The 24,098-nt window shown below is 34.7% G+C and overlaps 1 protein-coding gene across 1 annotated transcript; it reads left to right on the top strand.

Moving 5' to 3' along the window:
• The first annotated feature begins 1,936 nt into the window (after window positions 1-1,936).
• Window positions 1,937-17,272, top strand: CYP19A1 (cytochrome P450 family 19 subfamily A member 1). The gene is made up of 9 exons (XM_068410581.1): window positions 1,937-2,296; window positions 3,980-4,130; window positions 6,730-6,884; window positions 8,714-8,890; window positions 9,608-9,722; window positions 11,556-11,670; window positions 12,277-12,439; window positions 13,874-14,115; window positions 17,021-17,272. Exons 1-9 carry the CDS (start codon window positions 2,152-2,154, stop codon window positions 17,270-17,272), a joined length of 1,515 nt encoding a protein of 504 aa, XP_068266682.1. The 5' UTR covers window positions 1,937-2,151.
• The last annotated feature ends 6,826 nt before the right edge of the window (window positions 17,273-24,098 follow it).

Here is a 24,098-nt window from a genome sequence, read left to right as displayed (position 1 = left end):
GAAACCTGCCTCCATTTCTCTGTCCACACAAAGATAAGCTTTAGCTGTGAATAACTAAGAACAAGATCAAAACTCAGGGTTGATTTTTAGAAAATAAAAGCTTGCAAAGTACATAGTGCAAACATTTCAGCACCTTGAACTCTATTAGGGCTTAACCTACAGATATAATATTCATAGATACACGTTTGTACCTATAGGTGTTTATTTCATACCACCCAAATACATAACCACCTACATACTTCTCTTCATAGGGAATATGAGGCAGAGAAACTACTGTACAGACACATCAGAATGTCTCGGAGATGAAAAACAACAATGAACATCAAAGCCTGTCTGTGGCAATGGAGTACAAAGATGAAGTTCATCCAGAGAGAAAGCAACAAAAAAGTGAAACTATATGCCCTAAGTGTAGTTACTTCGTTCTATAATGCTGTGAGCTCATGTAGTGAAAGGGACTGAAACTAATAAAAGTATTTACATATATATGAAAGGCATGCTTTTATTGGGCTAACGAATAGTACTCAAGGAAATTTAAAGCTAGCATTTTTACTTGTACTGAACAAACATCACTAGTGTGCAACAGTACATTAGTGAAACCAAAGAATACCATTACATGATAAAAAATGCTTGTGATTACAAAAACATTTTTCACAACATGCAAGGCAGTACAACAGTTGAATGTGTACAAGATGTCATATGTACATGGACACTATCATGAGAGGTGTACTGCTACCTATTGCAATAACATGCATGTTTTTAAAAGGTCACCTGGCATATTGGGTCATGGTCATTTTGGATCACAGCAATACCAGAAGCCTTGCATAGCCATCATCAAAAATACCGGAGCACTGTGTGCACCTGCAAGGTTTTGAGCCACTGCTTGCTCCCTTCCCCAGGGTTTTGCCTGTAGTCTGTACTTTTTCTACTTTGACCATAAATACCAATCTTGTTACTATCTAGAAAGCATCTATCACATTCTTGGCTTAGTTTAATATAATTATAGCACTGATAGTTACTACAAAGTAAGCTGTACTTTATTCTGCAATGTGAGACCAAAGCACAAGATAAACAAGAAAGCACTTGCTGAAAAGTAAACTGTAACAAAAAGCTTCCTATTAAGTAAATATATCCTTCAATTTTGAAATATTGTCACAGGAAGGAACAAAGCAAATCTATTCTTAACTATTGTCAGAGCAGAATTAAGAATGTGTTGTATTAATAAATCACAGTGCAGATGCAAGCAGTACCTTTCTGTGGTTATGTGAGTTCTCATTCACAGAATAACATTTGCCTTCTCAGGTACAATCACTTCCCACATTTTATGACTTAAAGTCAGAAACATGCAAAACAGCTTCAAAGGAATCCTTCTACTCTCCCTGTGCATAACAGACCTATCCATTTGCTTGGTTTTTCTTTCCTGTGCCAAGTGCTGGTTACTGCCTGAGTGAAAATATGGTACCAGGCAATCCATGACCCTGTTATGGAATGCACTATGTTTTTCAAAGACTTTAGTAGAAGAACCATGAAGAAAAGCAATGCATTGTATTAACCTCAGAGAGTGACAATAAAAAACAACCAAACGCACACATAATACATTGTTTCAAACAAAAACCTGAGGTACACTCTATCTGCACCACGAAAAAATAACGTACTTATTCTGGAAATTCAAGGACTCAGGCACTACAGGCATGTAGGAAGGAAAAAGCCTAAGTAACAGAGATAAAACTTGCAAGTGAACTCATTCAATGCTTCCAGGTGTGCTGAAAGTTTAATTTCTTGTGTTTTGGTTAGAAATTTGCAAGGAGTAAACCTCGGCATTGGTCAGCCAAGTCAATATCAGAGATAAGTGGTCTGTCAGGCAAAGTATCCAAAACTATGCTTCGATATCAAGGTCAGAAAAGCTTTGTTATTTCCAAGCAAAAAGAGTGCCTGCTGCATGTCTGTTTTGACTTGTGATGTAGCTTGTCCTGGCAAGCACTCCAGGCAGTCACTCTCATTATAAAATCAAGCTACCCCAAGAGCTAGTTTGCTCATTTACAAGACCTACCAAAGGGGTTGAGAGGTACCGACTAAAGCTGAATATATATTTGAAAAACTCTGCCTCTTTCCCCTTTCTCTCTTTCTAAAGCAAAGCAGAATCTCTTGGAAAAGATGGTACTGGAAACTCTGAATCCAATGCACTACAACATCACCAGCCTAGTACCAGATACGATGCCAGTGGCCACAGTGCCCATACTCATTCTCATGTGCTTTCTGTTTCTAATGTGGAATCATGAAGACACTTCATCAATACCAGGTAAATTAACTTTAGCTATAGTATTTTTTTGTTACTCAAATTTAAGTGAGGAAGTGTTGCTGAATAATGATTGTATGCCAACAAAATTTACTAAGAGTCAGTTTAAATAATACAACTTTTTAAAATAAGTGATAGAAGAAATCAGGCTCTATTTAATCTCAGAACTTCCATAATAAACCTAGGTTGGCTATATAAATATATGACATTTAGTTTTCTGCTTTATTATATATATGCTAGAAACATATAATACTATTTTACAAACTGTAGATGTTCATATTTTCACGTGCATTATAAAACTTCTATTTTTTGTATGTTTTAAGTCTAAAACTTTCTAAATTGTCTTTACTAGAAACAAACTATTATCTAGGAAATTATTCAGATTTTAGTAGATTATTAATTTTTCTCTCTGTGTTTGGCACTGAAGACCCCCCAGAACAGAACAACATCAAATGGTTTCCCTGTCAGAGGACCCTTTCTGTAATGTTTTGGGGGCTTATGGTAGACATTACTGATTCAGCCTATTGTTCATTGGATGCAATACAATGACCTACTAGATGAATGAGAACAGTGTACACATCTTACAAAGGGGTATGACAGGAATAATTCCAAACCAATGCAGTGGCACTTGAATGAAATTCTGAGAAAAGATCATTGCCAAACATCCTTCAATATGCTAAAACTTTTCAAAAGTTAGAGAACAGGGGAAAGTATTCACAGAAGGTTATGCATTCTATTTGAATGCTTGATTGGATCAACAAGAGGATAGGACTAAATTAATATGCTTTAAGTTTACAGGTATTTAAATAATCTGGGTTCTTGCAATTCCTATTAGTAAACAGTGGAGCCATAAGTAACTTTTACATTTTTTAAAAGTATGCAAAAGTTTTCTAAGTACTTAATTTGTTTTGGTTTATAGAGTTAGATTTGTATTGTACAGACAAAAGGGGCAAATTAAGCTTTCCCTGAAGAAGAAAACTTCCTTTTGAAAGTAATTAAAGCCAAATTCTCTCCTGCTGTCTCTACTTGCTCCTTTTTGTTGTAAGAGGGAAATTTGCCACTGAGTTACAGTAGAAGGATTTAGTTGATAACTTTGTTGACTAAATGCTTATTAATCCATTCTTAGCTCCTACTTAAGCATGTTTTCATAAGTTCACAGTAGTAAAGTACTTTTTCCTTTAAATATCTGTTTTCTCACTCTAGTATTAATGACTTTGACAAATGTAATTAATTACATTTAATTACATCAAAAGGATATTGACTTTTGTAGGTGTTACTATGACACTTCAATACAAAAATCACTAAAAGGATTTCTTAAAATCACAAATTAACAAGACATACGCATTTTTTCTAGATCATTTCTTCTTTCTGATATCTAGCCCTTGTCCCTCCAAATGTAAGCAATCTCAAAGCAGCAATTTGAAGTTGTACAAAGAAGTAATGAATGTCATTTGTTGTATGTACATTGAATGGACTGTCGGCTTCCGTAGATATCAAGTGAGGCTTCAACAACATAGATGCAAGTTTCTCTAAGACAGAACTTCAAAACAGGATTGTATATGTGAACTGCCCAATGCAGACCTTGACTATCATGTTAAAAAGCTCATTTCAAAAGAGTGATGCTCAGAGGTATGTTCTTGTCAGTGACCACTGCTGAGACCAAACTTTTCTTACCCTATTTCTTAGGGCCAGGATACTGTATGGGAATCGGTCCCCTCATTTCACATGGGAGATTTCTCTGGATGGGAGTAGGTAATGCCTGCAACTACTACAATAAGACATACGGAGAATTTGTGAGAGTTTGGATCAGCGGTGAAGAAACATTTATAATTAGCAAGTAAATCCTTAATTTTCTATCCTTAATAATATGAAGAGCTTTTTCATATTTTTATAACCACTTTGCTAGTTTTTTTCCTAAAGTAGAATTGAAGTTATTGTTTTCAGAAATTATCCTATCATAAACCTTTTAGTTCCTTCTGTTCACAGATCTTTTTCTAATCTTTTGTTTCTTTAAAGGCTCTACTATTGAAGTCTATGTGAATTCTCTCATTTTCTTTGTGGAAAGGAACATTAAGCACTGTGGCTCAATCCTAAAACATGTTTACTGTCTCTTTTACTATTCCATTTCATATTAGGATTACATACTATACAGGAACCTAGACTGACTGCAATGCAGAATTAAGCCAAATTTTGGTTTCCTACGTTCTTAAGTTTCTCCTTAAAATGGAAGTAACGCCTGAAGGTTATGGCTGCAATTCAGCAAATTAAGCAAATGCGGCGTTACAGGATTATGAGTAAATTCCACTCCAATTAATGAGATTACTCATAGACTTCGATTATACACAGCATTAAACATAATGCTAAACCACAGTCTATCATTTTATTAGCTCCGGTGGATGGTTGCTTTCTTCTAACAATGGATCCTCCGGATGCTTATGAGTTATGCCACGGAAAAAAAAAAAAAGTAGCAAAAAGTTTACCATATTAATCGATAAAGAATCAGCACCTTTTTATTAGCAATATCAATCAACCCATACTCAGCTTTCGTTACGTAACAGCTTTTGAAAAACAACATAGTAGGAGGACTATCACAGGATTTGCCATGTGAAGCAAGTCAGCTTCATCTGCCTGTTTTCACCTCTGTAAAAAGAGGTAATCATGACAGGAAAACTATTTACATTCCTATCCTATATAGGTGTTGTAAATATCAACTAATGTGCTGTTTTGATAACGTAAAATGCTATGAACTCTTATTGCTGTCTTCCACTTTCCGTACTACCAATTCATCAGAAACAAATCAGGAATGCTGATACACAACGCCACAGCTGCATCAGACTTCAGTCAATACATCACTTTGGACGTGTTTTTTTTGGTTAAAAGCATTGACAGTACATAAAGAACTAGTATTTAACTTTTTTTTTTAAACAATAATGTATAGTAAAGTTTTCAGTGGATCATAAATTCACTGCAAAACTAAACATAACCTCAATTCTGTAAAAGTGTACTATTTCTACCAATGTCATCTGAATTTTTATTGTCAAATCTAATCATACTCAGATGCTAATGCACAGAGAGAAGGATTTGCAGTCTTGGTTACAACAGATGTTGTCTTTTGGAGGATTTCATTAAACAGTTTCATAAGGAAAATCTGCTTATACAAGGTCATATGTCAAAATCCTTCCTTAAAACATTATTATGCATCTCCTGTGTAGGTGTGTGGAATGGAAAGAAGCAAAATGACCTTCCCTGCACACCTTTCCATTCTTGGGGACAGCTGTCATAATTCAATACCATCTTTTTATGTTCATGAAAATACAGATGATGTTCCTTGGTGTGCAAAAAACCCTTAAGGAAATTAGAAAAGAGAGGAGATGTGGGGAAGTGTAGGAAAGAGATTATGCTGAGTTCCTTGGCAGGCTGGACCTGCAGACACACTCCTGCCTGGTTTTACTCCAATCCTTAATCCACGTTTATCTATTTGTACCATATAGCATCTCACTGTTAACTTTACCTTTGGTCATGCAACACTATGGTGAAAACCCAGCACTGTCAAAGTCAATAGCAAAAGTCCCATTTACTTTGCCTGACTGAAAAAATAAACTAACCCATGTAAGAAGTCTGGGATTTGGTCCATAGAGTATGCTACGTGGTAAAAAAAGTAGCGTGTATTGTTTCATTTCAATTGCTGTTCTGATTTTCTTTCTTTTTGTTGGATATCATTTGATCAGGTTTTCATCACGTCAACATTTCTAAAATGCTAGCTCCCTCTAAAGGAAATTATATCTTAAAGCAATAATGTTGCTGACAAGCTGTTTACCAGCACGTGTAAATAAACCTTGTCAGCTGTAAAAAGAATTATACATATCACTGATTTCCCTAACATTTCTATTTAGGAACATGTATCCCACACATATCATATTATGATGCTGCATATTTAAATGATGCTATTTAAACAATAGATGTATATTTATGCTTTATGTATGTGTCTGCTGGGAATTACCAAATAGCTACAAGTACAGCTGTAATTCAATACATATCATGATGAAATTATCAACTGTCATATATTTTACATCTCATCTTCTGAACTATCTGACATTGGTCATTGCCCAAGTTCATCTTGTGTATCTAACATGTTTCTATGTACACACACTATTCAGATTAAAATCCTATGGTAACCATTTGAAGTTCAACTGAAAAAGAATTTTAAATCTGAACAGAATACATTATTGCTCTAATATACATTCTGAAGGCATTTATCATCAAGTTTTAATTATGTAAAATGAACAAGATTTAATGTCAAGCATTGTTCTTTCTGCTAAATTGAGAATGCAAGTCAGCACTTCAGAGCAACTATAAAATGTCAGAATAAAAATTTTGTGTACAATCTATGAAACAGAATTTTGTTTTGGGCTTTTTTCTCCCTGTTTCTTTCCCAGATCCTCAAGTGTATTCCATGTAATGAAACACTGGCATTATGTTTCTCGATTTGGGAGCAAGCTTGGATTACAGTGCATTGGCATGTATGAAAATGGGATCATATTTAATAACAACCCAGCGCACTGGAAAGAAATTCGACCCTTTTTCACCAAAGGTAGATCACCGTGCATTAACACACTGCATCACTGTAGCACACAGTCTGTCTTTTCTGAAACGCTGTTTGTCCTTTGCATACTGAAATTACAGAAGTCAGTTCTATATATATCCCATAGAAATATGTTATTGCACATGTTCTTTCACACTTATCCTGCTTGGTACACTATTTCAAATGGTCCTGAAGTAGTTTTGCAGATTCTTAATCTCATCCAATTAAAACAAAATTAAATGATGCCCAACAAGCCATGTTTTTAAATGTTTTGGCGTTTCAAGTCCAGCATTTACATTAGTTCAACTGGCACTTCCATAAATGTAAGTTGGCTGTTCCTATCCCAGCCTCCACTGAGTTCAGAGAATTTTTTGTCTTGTTCTAAATGAAAAAAAAAGTGATTTTATTTCAAAATTAATTTAGAAGATCTGCACAGCAGAACTATTTATTAATCCCTTTAATATGCTATGAAACAATGTAGTGGCAGGAGAAAAAGATTGAAGTAATTAATATTACTAGGTCAAAATGAAATAGTAAATTACATAAACAAACTCCAGTGTTACTATTTTATGAGTCTGCAATTTTTTTATTCACTGTCTTTCTGCAAATTGAAAAATTTCAGTATTTGCATATCATTAGAATTAGCTACTTCCAATGATCTTACAGCCCTTCTAACAAAACTGCCACACTTGTTCTGCAAGCTCCACAGTTCAGAAAATATTCTCAACAGCTGAGACTGCAGTAGTTTATGACATTGATTCCAGAACCTGAAAAAGAAAGTAAAGTGGCACCAAAAAGAAATTAGTTACCTGTTGATTTAAATTTTCTGTATTATTTTGTTGATATATCTGTGCTCCTATATGACACTTGGGCCTTTCCTACATGATTTTGCCATGGAAAAATATCAGCAACTTTGTAGTGGCTGAAGATGGCAGGAAAAAAAATTTTCTTTTTCTGCTTATTCCTAGAACTACCAGTTCTCTCTGTTTACAAAACAGGCCTCCTCTCTTCTCAGTTACAAACATACAATCCCTCTCAACATATATTTGATAAAATAATGTCCTTGAGGCAATTACAGCAATTCTTGTATGGAAGAGTAATTTAAATGGAGCACTTAGGACAAGATTTCCAAAGTCATTAAAAAGTTACCTGAATCCATTCCAGCTGAAGCCTATCAAAATCCCGTTGAATTACATAGCAACGGAACTGACCACTGCTTTTGGTTGCTTTTAAATTCTTAAAGTGCAATAAATCCATCATGACACTATCTCCACTGTTCATAGGTGGACTGAGGCTAACGCACAGCAAACTTCCAGGCTAGGCTTCAGTATGTCCACAGTGACACTACAGGTTGCCAGTAGCTTACTGCGAAGCTACCGTGCTGTTTAAGAGCACCCAGGAGTTATATTTTCAGAAATTCCTGTCATCCTCTCCAGGAATGCCCAAGATATCTTCCCTGCTCAGTGTCATTGCAAGCAAATGAGACAGGACATCTAGAGTGCCTGTAATGCAGATGAGTATATGGATACCCTCCCACACAGAAAGGTAGCACAAATGATGCCAAATCTTTCCTTAACATGGTATGAGCCTAGCATAAAATGTGTCTGAGATACAAAGCAGCTGGATGCAAGGAAAGTTTGGGCTTTGAGTTCATTGCCATTTTGAGTTAAAATGCTTACATTTTTCTTTCAAACGATGATAAATCACTATGAACAATTTTGTACCAGTCACTCATGATAATGTTTTACATTTTATTGACATGATTATCACCAACTGATAAGTTATAAATAAGGTATGAAAGTTAACCAATCTTTTGATCATTTTGACATATATTTCAGCTCTGTCTGGTCCTGGTCTTGTGCGTATGATAGCGATTTGTGTTGAATCAACAATTGATCATCTGGACAAACTAGAGGAAGTAACCACTGAAGTAGGAAACATCAATGTGTTGAATCTTATGAGACGGATCATGCTTGACACATCTAACAAGCTTTTTCTCGGGATCCCTTTGGATGGTACTAACAGCTTTATTTTTACACCTTATGATGGATCTAAAGTCCATGTCCAAGGAAAACTCATTGGTATCACTCAGCAGTTTTGTTTCAGAAAACAGAGCAAGAACAGACTCTTATATCACCATATAATTAATTGAAATTGATGAGTGATTTTACTTATAAAAAATAATATACGAAAAATATACATTTATCTTGTCACACTCATGTTAATAAATAATACCATTTAAAGAGATTTCTATGCACTGAGCTGGTACATTCCCAACATTATATGCATGTAAGAACTGGAAATCTTTCTACCAAACTAAATGATTGCCTTGAAAAGTTCACCTGACAATTTATGTCTTCTATCAATTCTTCATCCTCAAAACCATGTGACAAATAACATTATCATGATGTATAAATTATCCCATTTCAATATGCTGCAAGAGTTCTGCTTCTGCTCTCCTGTGGGAGACTATTTAGCTCTGGTTGACACAACACTATCTCCTTTTAGCTAGCTACCAAGAGTTTTTACAAAGGTTTACATCTTTTCTACAGTGTGCTACAAATGTTTCCTCACGCTATCTACCGCATATTAAATCCAATTCTTTATCAAATTCCTGTGAACTTAGTCACAGTAGGGAACATGGCATTATTATTAATATTTCTCAAGCATTTGTGTTATTTGACTATTGAGGTTTATATTTTATACTTCTTTTTCTTAACATTTATTTTCAGAACGTGCCTTTGTACTTAAGATTCAGAACTACTTTGATGCTTGGCAAGCACTTTTATTAAAACCCGACATCTTTTTCAAGATTTCTTGGCTGTGCAAGAAATATGAAGAGGCAGTGTAAGTATCAACAGTTTTACAAGTCATTTGCATAAGATTCTTTCTTTCTAAGAAGGACATCTTCCTTGATATTTTCCTCTGTCTTTTAGAAAATTAATTGTGAAACTTGCAAAAGTGGCTGGCTGAAGTCCCCTGTCTGCAGACCCAAGATAGCAACAGAACAAGATTTGCCACCGATGCTACAAGTGGCTGATCTCAGGGGACGATTTAAAGCTCCTGTCTATTCAGTCCTAGGTTACTCACCAAAATTTTAGTTAATGCCAGCTCAAATGTGAAACTAAATTGAAATCACTGGTTCAGTTCAAACAAATAAGGAAAAGCCATCATATGGAGTGAATTTACATTTGCTGTCTAGTCGAGGACGGTCAAATAGTTGGCTACAGTTCAACAAAACAAGGAAACCCATCTACATTCTTGGCACTGTCCCAGAAGAGTTAACCCCTAACCATAATTCTATTTATTGGTGCCCTCAATGTGCATTTTTGAGTTAAAACTTGGTGCTTAGCATGATAATCCATTTCAAGGGGGTTTTTTTCCTAAATAAGGAAAAATACATTTTGCCATCTTCCTCTTTGCAAAAATACAAAATGCCTCGTCTATTTTTATGATCTCATTTACTGTCATCTGCCAAAGGACTGGCAATCAGTTTGTTCATTTTGGATCTGGATTCCATCATGTGAGAGAATATTACTTACGAAGCATGTGTAATAAATTGTTTCGATAGTGCTATATAACATAAAGGCTTCAAGGGAAAGATGAAGGTTCATCTAAATTGACAACTCGTACGAACTAGACACGAGATTCACCTTCTCTAACATTTGCTTGCCAATTTATTATGGCACTGATTAGTGCTTTATCCTGTGATTCTAATAATAGCTAACTGTGGTGGCCCAGTTATTACTAGAAAGCCCCTGCAGGCAAATATTAATGTTTCAAAAGCAATCCAAATAAAAGGGACTTATTCATAAATTTCTACTGAAAAAAATGATAAAGATTGCTGGACTTAAAGTAATGCAAAGAACCACCCCAGGATATGATGACTTCTGATATTCTTCTGATAAAGTTGGCAAAAAGAAATATTTGCTATTTCTAATACATAAAAAAATGTTATAAATAATGAGAAATTTACCAGGTTTGAAGTTTTAAATGCATTTATCCCTACAAACCCAGTCAAATTTTCTGTCCCAACAATAACAAACACAAATGGAAAGCCTGATGATTTCATTCAAAAACTTTTCAAAATACTTCAAAAAAAAATTGCATTCAAATCTACAGCTAATTGAAAATCCCAAATAAAATCGTAAAAACTGTTGGACTTGGCTTTTTTCCACCACTGAAATACAAACTGTTGACACAGTATTACTGACTATTTAAATACAAAAAATTTAGATCAACTCTACCTTTAAGGTAGTACAATTTTTCTAACATTTTTCTACATTTTTCTAACAATTATCCCTTATGTTCTCTAAGTTCATTTTATTCCCTGATAAAATACACTATACAACAGAAGGAAATGTTAATAAATCTTTAAAAACTCTATTTGTTAATAGGCTCTACAGACATATTTTCCTTTTCAGTCTATCCTATAAAAAGAGAATAAGATTTCAGTCCAAACTTAACAAGCATTTATTTAATAAGAAATAATAAGAAAATACACCTTCCCTTAGTATTACTGCTTTTGCAGAGAACCATGTAACCACTATTACAAATACTTAATTTCTGCCACTCTTAGATGTTTTTATTGGTATAATCTCTTTGTTTCTAAACATGTCCTAGTGTATGCTAAAAGTCTGCAGGTATTTATCAGTATGTTGGGTTTTTATCTGTTTTCAGCAAGGATCTGAAAGGAGCAATGGAAATCTTAATAGAACAGAAACGACAAAAGCTTTCCACTGTTGAAAAGTTGGATGAACACATGGACTTTGCATCCCAGTTGATTTTTGCACAGGTATTGGCAATGTACTCAAAATGATTTGTCTGACATTCTCCTGTCACTAACACCACAGGCTTTGCAACTTGAACTTCATGTATCTATTTGAAAGTCATGTCATCATAAAGGGATACAAATTAGTTGGTTCTGGGGAGTCCCTAACATCCCTAAAATGAATAATTTTAGGTTTTTTTCATGGCTTAAACATCCTTAAAACTCTTGCATCTATCCCTGAATGTCCTTCAGTCTTTCCCTAACCCCTGTATTTTAGCTTGACGTTTTGCCTTTTGTTTGCAAAGGCTTCAAATTCTATGTAAATCCTATCTTGTATAATCTCTTGACAGCTCACAAACTCCATGAGGAAAGGCAATAAATCAACAAGAATCCGAGCTAAGAACAAACTCTTGCTTTTCTGTAATATAATACACACCCATCAAAACATGAGTTCTCTGTGAAAGACAAAAAATATATGCTATGTAACATATGAGATACATAGACTGTCAAGATTTTTACTTTTGTTTAAAGCAGATATTCTAGGTCCTTCCCATTCTACTGCTATGGGACACCTTTGTGGCATCAGAAGTCAGCAATCAACATTTTCCCTAAAATTTCCAATTTTTGCAGAACAGAGGGGATCTGACTGCCGAGAACGTGAACCAGTGTGTGCTGGAGATGATGATTGCTGCTCCTGATACTCTGTCTGTGACTCTCTTCTTTATGCTAATACTGATTGCAGAGCACCCCACAGTGGAAGAGGAGATGATGAGAGAAATTGAAACTGTGATGGGTAAGCAGGACCTGCAAAGTCAGCGATGTGGGAATATAATTTTGCTTCAGCAGTGATCTAATTTCAATTATTCAAAGGCTGAAAATTCTAAGTATTTTCTTCTAACTGCAGAATATGCTGTAAAATATATGAACTACCATTATATGTCAAAGATTTTTTTCAAGATCAAATGAAAGAAGATGAGCAGTTTGTAAGATAAATTCAAATAGGAATCATCAGAACTGACAATCTATTAGAAAGAATGCACTATATTTACTCCTAAGCAACAGCAGTGCAAATCAGCAGTCACCTCGGAAGTCCCATCGAAATTATTTTCCATTTACCTTGAAATAGCAAAAAAGGGGACACTAATTTCAAATACTTCTGATCACTAATGTTTCTCTGTGTATATATAGAACCTAAGTTTCTCTATGACTGCAGAAGGGAAAGATTAGAAAAAAATAAAAATTATGTTCTGCTGTCATCCATTTTGATATCAGACTGGTCTCCTCTTTAAGTACTAATTACTAACTACTCAAAACACAATCAAGGTAGTCAAAATTTGTATTCTCCCCTTTCTCTAGACTTCATTCAAAGCCTGACACTGAACTAATATAGAAACAAATTTCATGCCCTCTTATTCAACATTTACTTCTGATCAGCTAAAGACTGGAAAGCGCATAACAAGTCCTTTGCTCTTTTTCTAAGGTACTTTTAATAAACCTTATTTTATTGTTCTCACGAGAGTTGAGTACTCACTTACTCATCTTCCCTATTTCTTTCTGATAGCCTCGATTTCTAAGGCAGTAGAATGTTTTTGCCTTTTCCTTAAGGAAATGACCATTTCTCTTGAAGACCTGCCACTGCAGTGGTCAGCCTGCAGTTCTTGAACTGCTTGGGGCTTGAAAGTTAAAGTAAGGCTCCCACTAGCAGTACGTTGTGGCGCTGATACTGCTGCTGATGGAATCAGCTGGAAGTTACTCATGGTAACTGAAATAGTCAGGCCACAGTAGGACTTAGCTGTACATCCAGCCAAACACAATCACACGGTGAAAATTTAAGGTCCCTACAAAGTTATCTCCCACCTGCAGAGTATTCCCAGATTCCATTTGCTGTCAGCTTACAGAAGATTTCTTTGTTGTGTCTTGTTGCTCTCAGTCATACAAAAATCAGGGAAGGACTTTCAGAGTTTTGTCACTGACAAGAAAGCAGAACAAAGACTCATAATGTATTAAGAAGATAAGGTGAGAAGATCATAAATTAATGCCGGGTTTACGCTGATGAAAAATATACCAAATTTCCCAAATATGTAAGGCTACATAAAATTACTTAGCAGCTGTTCGATCTTTCCTACCATTTCAGGAACTGAGAATCTTCCAAAAATGTTTTGGTATTTATATGATGAAGCTATTAAATTAATAAACAACTTCTTCACCATTTGTTTTATTCCTCAAGGTGACAGAGACATACAGAGTGATGACATGTCAAACCTAAAAATTGTGGAGAATTTTATTTACGAGAGCATGAGATACCAGCCAGTTGTAGACTTGATCATGCGAAAAGCTTTACAAGATGATGTAATTGATGGCTATCCTGTGAAAAAGGGGACAAACATTATTCTCAATATCGGACGCATGCATAAGCTTGAATTCTTCCCAAAGCCAAATGAGTTTTCTCTTGAAAACTTTGAGAAAAATGTAAGTTTTATATCTTACTTCTTACAGGAAATTGGGTATTTATTGACAATGCATCTTCCTCCTACTTTGATCAAGAACTTTATGACCATAAGACTGTTTTCTCTTTGTCTAAGTGCCTAGTTAGCTATACATCCTGCTTATTACTATTATGATTAAAGCTGGGCAGATATTTTCCTATCAAAGTGTCTTTTAATTAAAAAATAATTACGATATTGAAAACAAAGTTTTCCCAGGCATCTTAATTTCGATTAAAAGTTTCCGATGACATTTGTCAAAGACACACATAGTTCCCATTACATCCCCTGACACTGGACAAAATAAAGAGGCTTTAGGGAGCTAGAGCCATGCAAGAAGTACAACACAGAGATGAGGCTGTGTGAGGATTCTCTGGAGAGGTCAAGCAGTATAGTAACTCCTGAGAGACTGAGAGTCTAACACTCATCTTTTTTTTTAATTCCTAAATAAAAATAGACACCTTTTGTATACCAAAATGGAAATTCTAAGTTTTAACCAACTCAATACTGCAAATGTGGAGTAATTCAGTCCCAGTGCAGCACAGCATTTCAATTTAAGTTATGTTCTAACTCCCAAAAGAACTAGAATTTTCTTTAGTCTACATTACTGAGTCCTGTTATCAAAAGTAATATGTGAACTTTTTTTCCTACTTGTAATCCCCTACTATTGTAAATCATCTTTCACGTTATTCACTTTCATTTAGACCTTTGCTCTTCTGATTACTGATTAAACAAATTGTTTTACAAAACTGTATTTGTTCAGCAACAATCCTCTGGAGAGATTAAAACTGTATTGAAAGAAAATTGACTGATTCTATGGCATATTTGACTCCTTGTTTTTGACTGTTAACCAGTGCAGATGGAAGCAGAAGATACTGTGACAGAGAGCACAAAATATGAAATATTAAGGTTTGGTTAGCACTCCTGTGAGGGAATTAGAAAGATCTCTGGAATAAATAGCCATGCAAGAGTGGAGGGCATAATCAACTTAGTTCTATGAAGGTAATCTCAACCGCAGAACGTTAGTCTTACTATGATACACACATTTTCCTGGTACACAAGCTTTCTCTTACATTTTCTACTGGCTTGTCAAATATTAAGGTTGAATGGGGTTGAAGCTAAAGGGTTAATGTTTTCTACAGCTGTCATAGTTCTCATTTTGTCTAACTAAAAATGTTAGGAAATACAAAACTTTTTTCTTTTGAGATGTTAGCAGCTGCACACGTAAGAGTCCACAGTCATTTCAGTTTTAAAGAAATAAATAGATGACTCACTTTGATACACCAAAAAATGGGCTTACTAGTAAAACAGCTGAAGAAATAATTAAGAAAATAAAGAAACAAAATATATGAATGTTCAAGCCAGAAACACACCTCTAAGTTTTACATTTTTCCTATCAAAAATCTAGGAATAACATGTATGCCACACACACAAATGAGTACTAAACAACCTAGTTAACATTTCTAAACTGCTGGTTGATCACCCACAGGAAACTCTGCACACAATATCAAAAACAACAGCTCATGAAAAAGTTGTACTAGAAAATTCAAGAAGAGAGAAAGTTAAGTTTATTGAAATAACTATTCACCATAGTTTCCATTTTGCCACCCATTATTTTCATTCTAAGTATTTCTATCAAAATGGATTTCTTGCTCATTTTAGAAGTACACGTTTTACTAAAAATATTTCCCCTTGACCAAATATTTAACCGCACATTTTCTGTCTGACTTGATGCATTCTCTTTGCCACATAATTATTCTAGCAGGCACAATTTTCACAGTTCTAAGTGAATAGCAATCCACACCATTATTTATGATAAGATGACATTGTTAGAATCTAAACATTTTTCTATTTTCCCAGGCTGTGCATTTGCCATTGTGCTGTACTGCCAGCTGCTGTACTTGCTCTGTATTATAAACACTTGTATTTACCTATAATTTTTTATAAAAAATACAGCTCAGTTTATTGAAAGAATTTAAACAGAAAACATTTTTTTCAGTCTGAAAATGAGAAGAGAGGACACTTTTTTCCAGATAATTTAATATAAAGCAACATTTTCTACTCTATTCTTGGGTTAAATAGGAAGTCAGAACACAGCTAATATCTCACTTTTTTAAAAGAAAGCTACACAGTTGAAGAAAAATAATTTATTTATAGCCACACTAGCTTTTTCTTACTCATAACAAGTACCTTTGTACCTCATGAGCAGTACTATTCATGCTGTTGGGACCGTTTTGGATAACTGATCTATTCCATGTCAATAAAAGTAGCAGAAGTTGGCTGTGCATTCTTCAACAGTTCTGGGAATCCTGCATTTCACATTTTAGTTGATAGGACACGAGACAATCATAAGTGTTATCTCCCTATTAGATATCAAATAAAATTTTAAATATTACATTTGATGACAAATTTATTCTCAGGAACATTAGCTTTTTAATGTAGTAGATGTATGGCTTTATGATTATCTTTACAGAAGACATCAGCTTGTATCTCAGACATTCATGAGCTTTATAACGAACATTTTCTGAAAAAGTTTTTAATTAACTTTAACGTATATTACAGACAGAAAGCTTCATTTCACAGCTTGTGGTAAAATCCCTGTAGTTCACAGGACGAACAGACTGAAACACATGGGCAGAATTCAGCTGCTTAACTTTGCATTCCCTGCTATCTTATCATTTAAAATGGCATACCTTCTGTAGGTGTCTCTGTATTTCGGCCTGGCTTGGGTGGGAGGGCTTTTCAGTGTGAAGGAAAGAAGGAATTGCTCCTAAGAGATTCTTTCCGCAAGTTTGTCAGAATATATTTACTACCAATGTCCATCATAATTTTTGCTACTTTTATGAAGAAAAATTCGTCTTAAAGTTTATTCCACATGTTATTCTGTGCAGGTTCCTTCACGTTATTTCCAACCATTTGGATTTGGCCCTCGGGGCTGCGTAGGAAAGTTTATTGCCATGGTAATGATGAAAGCAATTTTGGTGACTCTTCTGAGACGGTGCAGAGTACAGACAATGAAAGGAAGAGGCCTTAACAACATCCAGAAAAACAATGATTTATCCATGCACCCAATAGAAAGGCAGCCTCTGCTGGAGATGGTTTTCACACCAAGAAGAAACACAAACAAGAATCAGTGTGACTAAAATGGATCAACATCAGCATTAAAGTTACAGGGCTCTCTCAGCCACAGCCACTAAGAAATACTCATCATCATTCCTAGGTAAAGATATAGAGTACAACATTTTGTTGCCCCCAAATCACTACAGCTTCAGATGACAACTTGTTCTGCCTGCACAGCAGAACCAGGTTCAGGCCCAACTTCAATGCAATAAAGTAAGACTAAAATTACAAAATAGTCCTGTTGCTAGGTGATGCCACACTATATGCAGGATTCCTGTACTTTTTAAAACCATCAAGTTTAGACGAAGTTATGCTTGCTTTTCAAACAGTGCAAGTTCATAGGTTTGGGGGTCAACAAAAGAACATGCCTGACATGAGTTTAATTCCAGGACTACGTGTGTTCCCCTTCCCCCCACCTCCTCGAAGCTGAATCTAGCAATATTTAACTACTGCAAAAGCTCTAATTATCTGGTTTTGAAAACATCTGAATGAATAATATTAAAGTTAATTTTAAAATCATGAAACAATGTAAAATATTTAGGACATATATAAGTTACAAAAAATGCTTGTACAAGAAGTCATTCAAACATTTTTCTTTACCATGTTTTGCTGTCATGTTAAACAGACACCAAAGACTTACCATCAGTAAAATCTATCTGACACTGTAGTAATTTTCAGAGTACTAGGTAACATGACAGTTGAGATAACTGTTTTATGTTTTTAAAACCTAGCGTCCTGCTACAGATGGTCTGTATATATCTTAGTAATGACCAGCTGAGAATAAGATAATGAATATGAAACATTACCGCTAGTATTACACAGGGAGGAGGGGGCAACAGTCACTCCACCTCATCTGATTAACTGTAGAAATTTCACACCTCACCTCAGTTTGGTGAAGAAGTTCAAATTCTCTCTAAGCTGCCTAAGCAGTACCAAATCCTGTTTCAGTCTGGTTTTAATTGCTCAATTCTACTTCAGAGAGTGAGATTTTGAGTTGCTGCCCATGTTCCCATACCACAGCAGGGGAGAAAGTCCCTCTCTAACTATCTACGTAGCTCTTATTGCTTCTCCTGAAAGAGCGCTGGTCTGTATGCTGCTCACAAGCATCTTGCTTCACACCCAGTGACTTAGAGTCGGTAGCATAAGAAGAGAAACCCTGGCTCAAGAAACAGATTTTTTTTTTCTTTCTTTTTTTTTTTTTTTTTTTTTTTTTAAGGTAAAATGGGCTTCACTCATCTGCTCAAGGTAAGATGCAAGTCTCATTGGGTAAATGTTCAGGTTTGTAGTGGCAAAGGAAAAGAGTTCTGAAGTAACAAGCAGATTTCTAGAAAACATTTTTAAAGGGTTTTGGCATACACAGATTTTTATTTTAATTATAAATTAGGCTTAGCTTTATACTTAGTCCTTAACAGGAAAGCTACATAACTACCCAAAATTTCTTGTTGAAAATGGACCCATCTTGAAATCTGTAGAATCTTGACATTCATTGATATCTCTACCAGCCTAATGATGAGTTGTTAGTTTGGTCAAGAAGAAAAAGACCTTCCTGGCTTAATGATATCGTTCCTTGACAGGGACTTTCCATTTTCAGAAAGCTTGAGTTTTAATACTGCGTAACCCAAAGAAAGGGGTTTTCTGGATAAAGTGCCTTGATAAAGCCAAACAACCAACGTATGATAGACTTTATATTAACCTTTTCCTTCCAAGTCACTTAAAATATAAAAAGAAAAAAAAAAATGTCATTACTTAGAAAATCTAATTAAAATCAATTACATTAATTAATCTGTTCCCTCAGACCACTGCTCTTAGGTGCAGATCCAGAGGAAGATCTATCCAGTAGCGTATAAAAACCTGCATAAACCCAACAAATAAGTAAGTGTTCCAGCCAACAGTAATGAATTAGATCAGGCTGGGGACTGGTGACAAAGAGGAGGAGCTGCACATTTAGGTCATTTCTCAAAACAGCATGTACATTTTCTACAGTAATTAAAAAAAAAAAATCAAACTTGAAAGCAGATTAATTTACTGTAGCTAGATTGCTTTTAAAACTTTCTCCACAGCATTTTCATGGTACCCAAAAATGACGATAGAAGTGCAATCCCATATCACCTGTAAACACAAAATTGGGCATTGGAAGATGTACAGAAATAGGACTTCTATTTTTTAAGTCATGAAGTGACATAGTGGTATGAACCTTTGGAATATCCGTTGTAACCTCTATTTCTACATTCTCTGTAGCCTTTAAACTAGGAAATTGTTAGAATTGTTGCGAGAAGGAAAAAAAAACCCACAAAAACCAACCAAACAAACAAAAAAACAACAAAAACCACACAAAAAAAAATGATTAAATCCCATTCTTACTCATGCTGTATTGTAAAACACCAAAAAGGGTACTTCAGTGGACACGCAATTTCTCATTGTATGAGAACTTTAAAAGAATCCACTGAAGAGTTTTTTCTTGGGAATAAACTACTATTTTATACACAGTATGCATCTTTGCTTATTTCATACACAAAAACATTTTTAGTGATAATTTACTCTCTGATTTTCCATCTCATAATTGTAGGTCTCTCCCTGAGTAAAGTTTTTCACAAGGTTGGAATTAATAAATTACTTTTATCATTCAAATTTTGAAATAAATTATATGAAATCATGCAGATATATGGAAAATGCATGCTGCTCTGATTACTTCAATGTATTATATGTTGTTGAATTTGTAGGCTGGAATTTCAGAGACATGATTACCATAATTATTCTATGGAAGAAATAAAGCAGTTTCATTTTTTACTTTTTGTAAGCAAGCCTGCAGAATTATTTCCCATTGTATTTTAAATATGTTATTTCTGATATGCTTTGCACATAGTGTTTCTGGTCCTCAAATTTCTACAGTACTTCATTTTGTCCACATTTGGACAGCAGACCTGTTAAGTTGAGCTGTTAGCTAATCTGAGCTCGGTTCTCTGTATCTTTATTATGGCTGTTATGCCGTGGTCTATTTGCATGAATATTTGCACGATAAGGTCCATTTCCCCTCCTCATATACTTATATATATGTTTGAGAACTGCATTTGGTGAAGCAGTGTTTCAAAGCTTGCCATGCGGATATAAACAGTTTAAATCTTTTCCATGTCTATATGCCATTGTACAAAAACAGAGCTCCGATTTTACATGGTGGTTTTATTACCAGGTACTGTAAAAATTTAAGTGACTTAAAACCACATCAGGTGACTATTCCATTAATGTTCAATACATCAACATAGACCAAACTTGAAAACTATGTTTTATACATCACTGTGATTATGGGCTGCTCACAGCACATAAATGTGGATGTTGTTAGAAAATAATCAACAAATAAAAGTTGTATGCACAAAACCAAGTTTTAAATCACATTTCATTGTGTTTTCCCAATTTAAAAATCACAAAAAAGTGTTTAAATATATGAGTGTGTATGCAAGAATGAACTGTTTATTAAAATATTAGATACAAAGATGAACTCTAGGATGTTCTAAACTCAAGTTTCCCACTGATTTCAGAGGATTTAGTGTTGCAAAGATATTTTTAATAATAGTAAGAAAGCAGAAATAGATTAAGTAATTTAAGTTCACACAAGAATGCTTGCCTAGGAATGCACTTTATCAAAGCTTTAAAAGAAGGGAGAAGATGTAGTTTTTGGTGATTCTTAAGATAATAGAGATTTGTGGATGTATCCAAAAAGCTTGGCTTGGTCATACAAAGGGCTCAGCTATCTGTAAGAAAAGTATCTAAAGTAGTAAAAAATGAAACAAAGCAAAGAAATAAACTGACTACAGATTTCAAAGTAAATTTCATCTCTTTTTCTACTCATATCATGGTGGTAAGACAAGTTCAAGTTTGTATAACTAATTTATTTCACTTTCAAATGAAAGCTGTCCGATTGCTAATTCTTGTAGTTGGCTACGTGACAGAAAACTGGAGGGCAGTAAATGGCACACTAAAAAAAAAAAAAAAAAAAAAAAAAAATCACAAGAACTCTTTAACATAGCTGCAAGTGGACAGATTTTTCAGACAGTAACCTGATCACAAGACACTCTCAAGTGAAAACATTTACCCTACGATTTAACAAGCTCTATTAGTAATTTTTAAACATTGATAAAAAAATTGTCATTTTATTAGATTGTTCACTTTCTGCATCCTCCAATACAATCCAGTGTTATAGCCTCCATTAATGTCCCATTAGATTCAATTCTTAACCTTAAAAGAAAATCCCTATTGAAAGTTCACTGCAGAAACAAATGTGTTACTGTTGGATGGAGGAAAACAGTTAATACGTTGGGCCAAATCTTCTCTGATCCATGATGAAATAAATCCTTCTGTAATCTAAGATTGGAATTTGCTGCTGACATACTCATTTTAAAGTGGCAGTTATCCAGGACTTGAGAGGTTAAGGCTCTTAGGGCTCAGAACAACATTACCTACCTACTATTATTGTAAGCCTTAAACTTTATGATGTCTATTTATAAAAGTGCTGGTTTTGCACACTGCTAAAAGTCCAATGTTTTCAAACACAGACCTTTCATTTTACAATATAGACAAGCACTCAATTCCACAGATATATGCTACTGTAACAATAATTCCATTCAAATGCATCAATGTATTAAAAAAAAAAAAAAATCGGGAATTGTCTTTTTTAGAACTATATATTTTGAAATACTCTTACTCAAAAAGAACTACTGTTTTCATAAAGTGAGATGTTATGCTGTTCATGTTTTTGCTCTCATCTCTTTAGTTGCAAATAGCTTATTTAGGTATAAATATAAGTGAAAAGATCTATGAGTTAACATTGCACTCTGAGCAGGGTCCAGCAGATGGCACACACAGAAAATTTATTCATGCAACAAGAACAGCTTATATATTATTGAGTCCCTGTTGACACACAAAAGCTAAAAGCCACTAGACTCCTATGGTCCTACTCAGGTATTCAACACTGCTTTAGGAAGAGGTGGAGTCATTCTACTCATTGAAAGTGGGGAGAAAACTAACCACCAATAGTGAGGACAGAATTTATTGGCATTGTTCCAATTAGTACTGGCATTGCAACATTATTTTCAAATATCACCTTTTACTAAAAGGTCTACCTGAGTGGAATCTGTATGTATCATTTGGCATCAAGATTGATAGAGCCCTGCTTAGTAAGTTTCAAAACTATTTCTGAGCAATTATAAGTCTCTGATGGTATATTAAGTATAGTTCAGCTTAACTTTAATTAATTTGATGCATTGATACTAATTCACTTTCTCTCAATGTGATATTTTTATATGATATTTTACCCTATTGCTTGGTTAATGTAATTCAGTGCCTCTATGGCATTCTTCCATAGTCCACAGTAGAACAGGAATCTCTAATGAAACATTAGTCTTTGAAGGAAAGTTGATTTTTTGTGTACTGGTCCTTCAAGGAGTAATGCAGGTCCCAAAACTTCATGCAGCCTCTCCACACTTCTACAGTAGTTACGAACTTATCAGTCCAAGAACTGAGCAGGTGTTCATAATAACTCTTTATTCTTTAAATAACTGCTGGTCAAAATCAAGATCAGTCAACTCAGCTGCAAAAAAAAGGATACATTTGGCTTCATGTTCACAACTCCATTAAACTGCCTGATTAGAGTTGAAAATACCTCCCATCAGATTTCAATCATTTAATTCCTCTTTAGTTTTAGAAGAGCTGATTAGCATCTCACTCAATGCTTTATAAACTTATCCTTACCTTGTAATGATATGTAGATGGAGTTGAATTTTGTTCTCCATTTAGCAGCCATTGAAAGATTCTTGGCAAGTAATTATAGATCAAAATAGCTATATTCAGAAACTGCACCCTCCAACACCTATATGCGTATTCATGTTTATATTCACCTTTTTTCATTCCAGCAAATGTTAGAAGATATTTTTCAGTGTTAAACAATAGTTCAAGAGAGACATGAGAAAAGTATAAGTCAGTATTATGATAATATTAAGTATGGTGCTAAGTGCATTAAGAAAATTGTCACTTACTTCCATTTCAGAAAGCACATAATTAAATCTTGCAAAAGGATTAGATCCAGCTACTGAATGAATACTAAAGCAGCTGCAAATGGATCTTTTTCTGTTTGATGTGAAGTGAAATGTTTACAAATTAAATTTCACCAGCTCAGATATATAAATACAAATGAAACTATATTCATTGGTCTTGTCTTCCTTCCTCCATGAAGAATAATGCAAAGAAGATAAATCCATACTACAGAAATGTTATCAATCCATTATATTACTTCACCTAAGGAACTCAAAACATGTTATGAGTATCAACTAAGTCTTCAAAACAGAGCTGACTTGCTAAACCTATGCCCCAAAGAAAGGTTACAGTAAAAAACAATTTACTGTGTAGCTTGGGAACTGATTGCCTGAGGCTTCACTCAGATGACAATCTTTGATCAAACCCCAAGACAGTGGGATCATAATCCAGTTAAAATGCCTTTGTTTAGATGCCAGGATATATGGCCAGAGTCTGCATCTATGAAGATGTATGCATGGTGTGAGTAAATAAGATTACGTATACAGTAAATATTTCTCTAACACTATGTAAATCATACGACCTAGAAATTTAACCAAAGGTTAGTAGAGCAGGAAATATATAATAAATGACGATACTTTGGTTAGAATGTACAGTAAAACTCAGGGACAGCAGAAAGTTGCAGACTAAAGAAAACTGAGAAGGTAAGCCAACTGTTACTGCAAATGGGTACATGTGGCTCCAGGGAAACTACAAGTGAAGAAGCTAACACCATCAGGAATAACACCTTGTCAGAATTGGGGACACTAATGTCTTGTGACACTCCAC

This window comes from Nyctibius grandis, chromosome 11 (genome assembly GCF_013368605.1).
Source record: "Nyctibius grandis isolate bNycGra1 chromosome 11, bNycGra1.pri, whole genome shotgun sequence".
In the NCBI taxonomy this organism is placed as follows: domain Eukaryota; kingdom Metazoa; phylum Chordata; class Aves; order Nyctibiiformes; family Nyctibiidae; genus Nyctibius; species Nyctibius grandis.
The sequence above is the reverse complement of the archived record's forward strand: the minus strand, read 5'-3'. Positions and strand labels throughout refer to the sequence as shown.

Coding starts and splice junctions, on each gene's coding strand:
- CYP19A1 (XM_068410581.1), top strand. CDS start 2,152: ATGGTACTGGAAACTCTGAATCCAATGCACTACAACATCACCAGCCTA. Junction 4,131..6,729: donor GAAACATTTATAATTAGCAA/GTAAATCCTTAA, acceptor TTTCTTTCCCAG/ATCCTCAAGTGTATTCCATG. Junction 6,885..8,713: donor TCGACCCTTTTTCACCAAAG/GTAGATCACCGT, acceptor CATATATTTCAG/CTCTGTCTGGTCCTGGTCTT.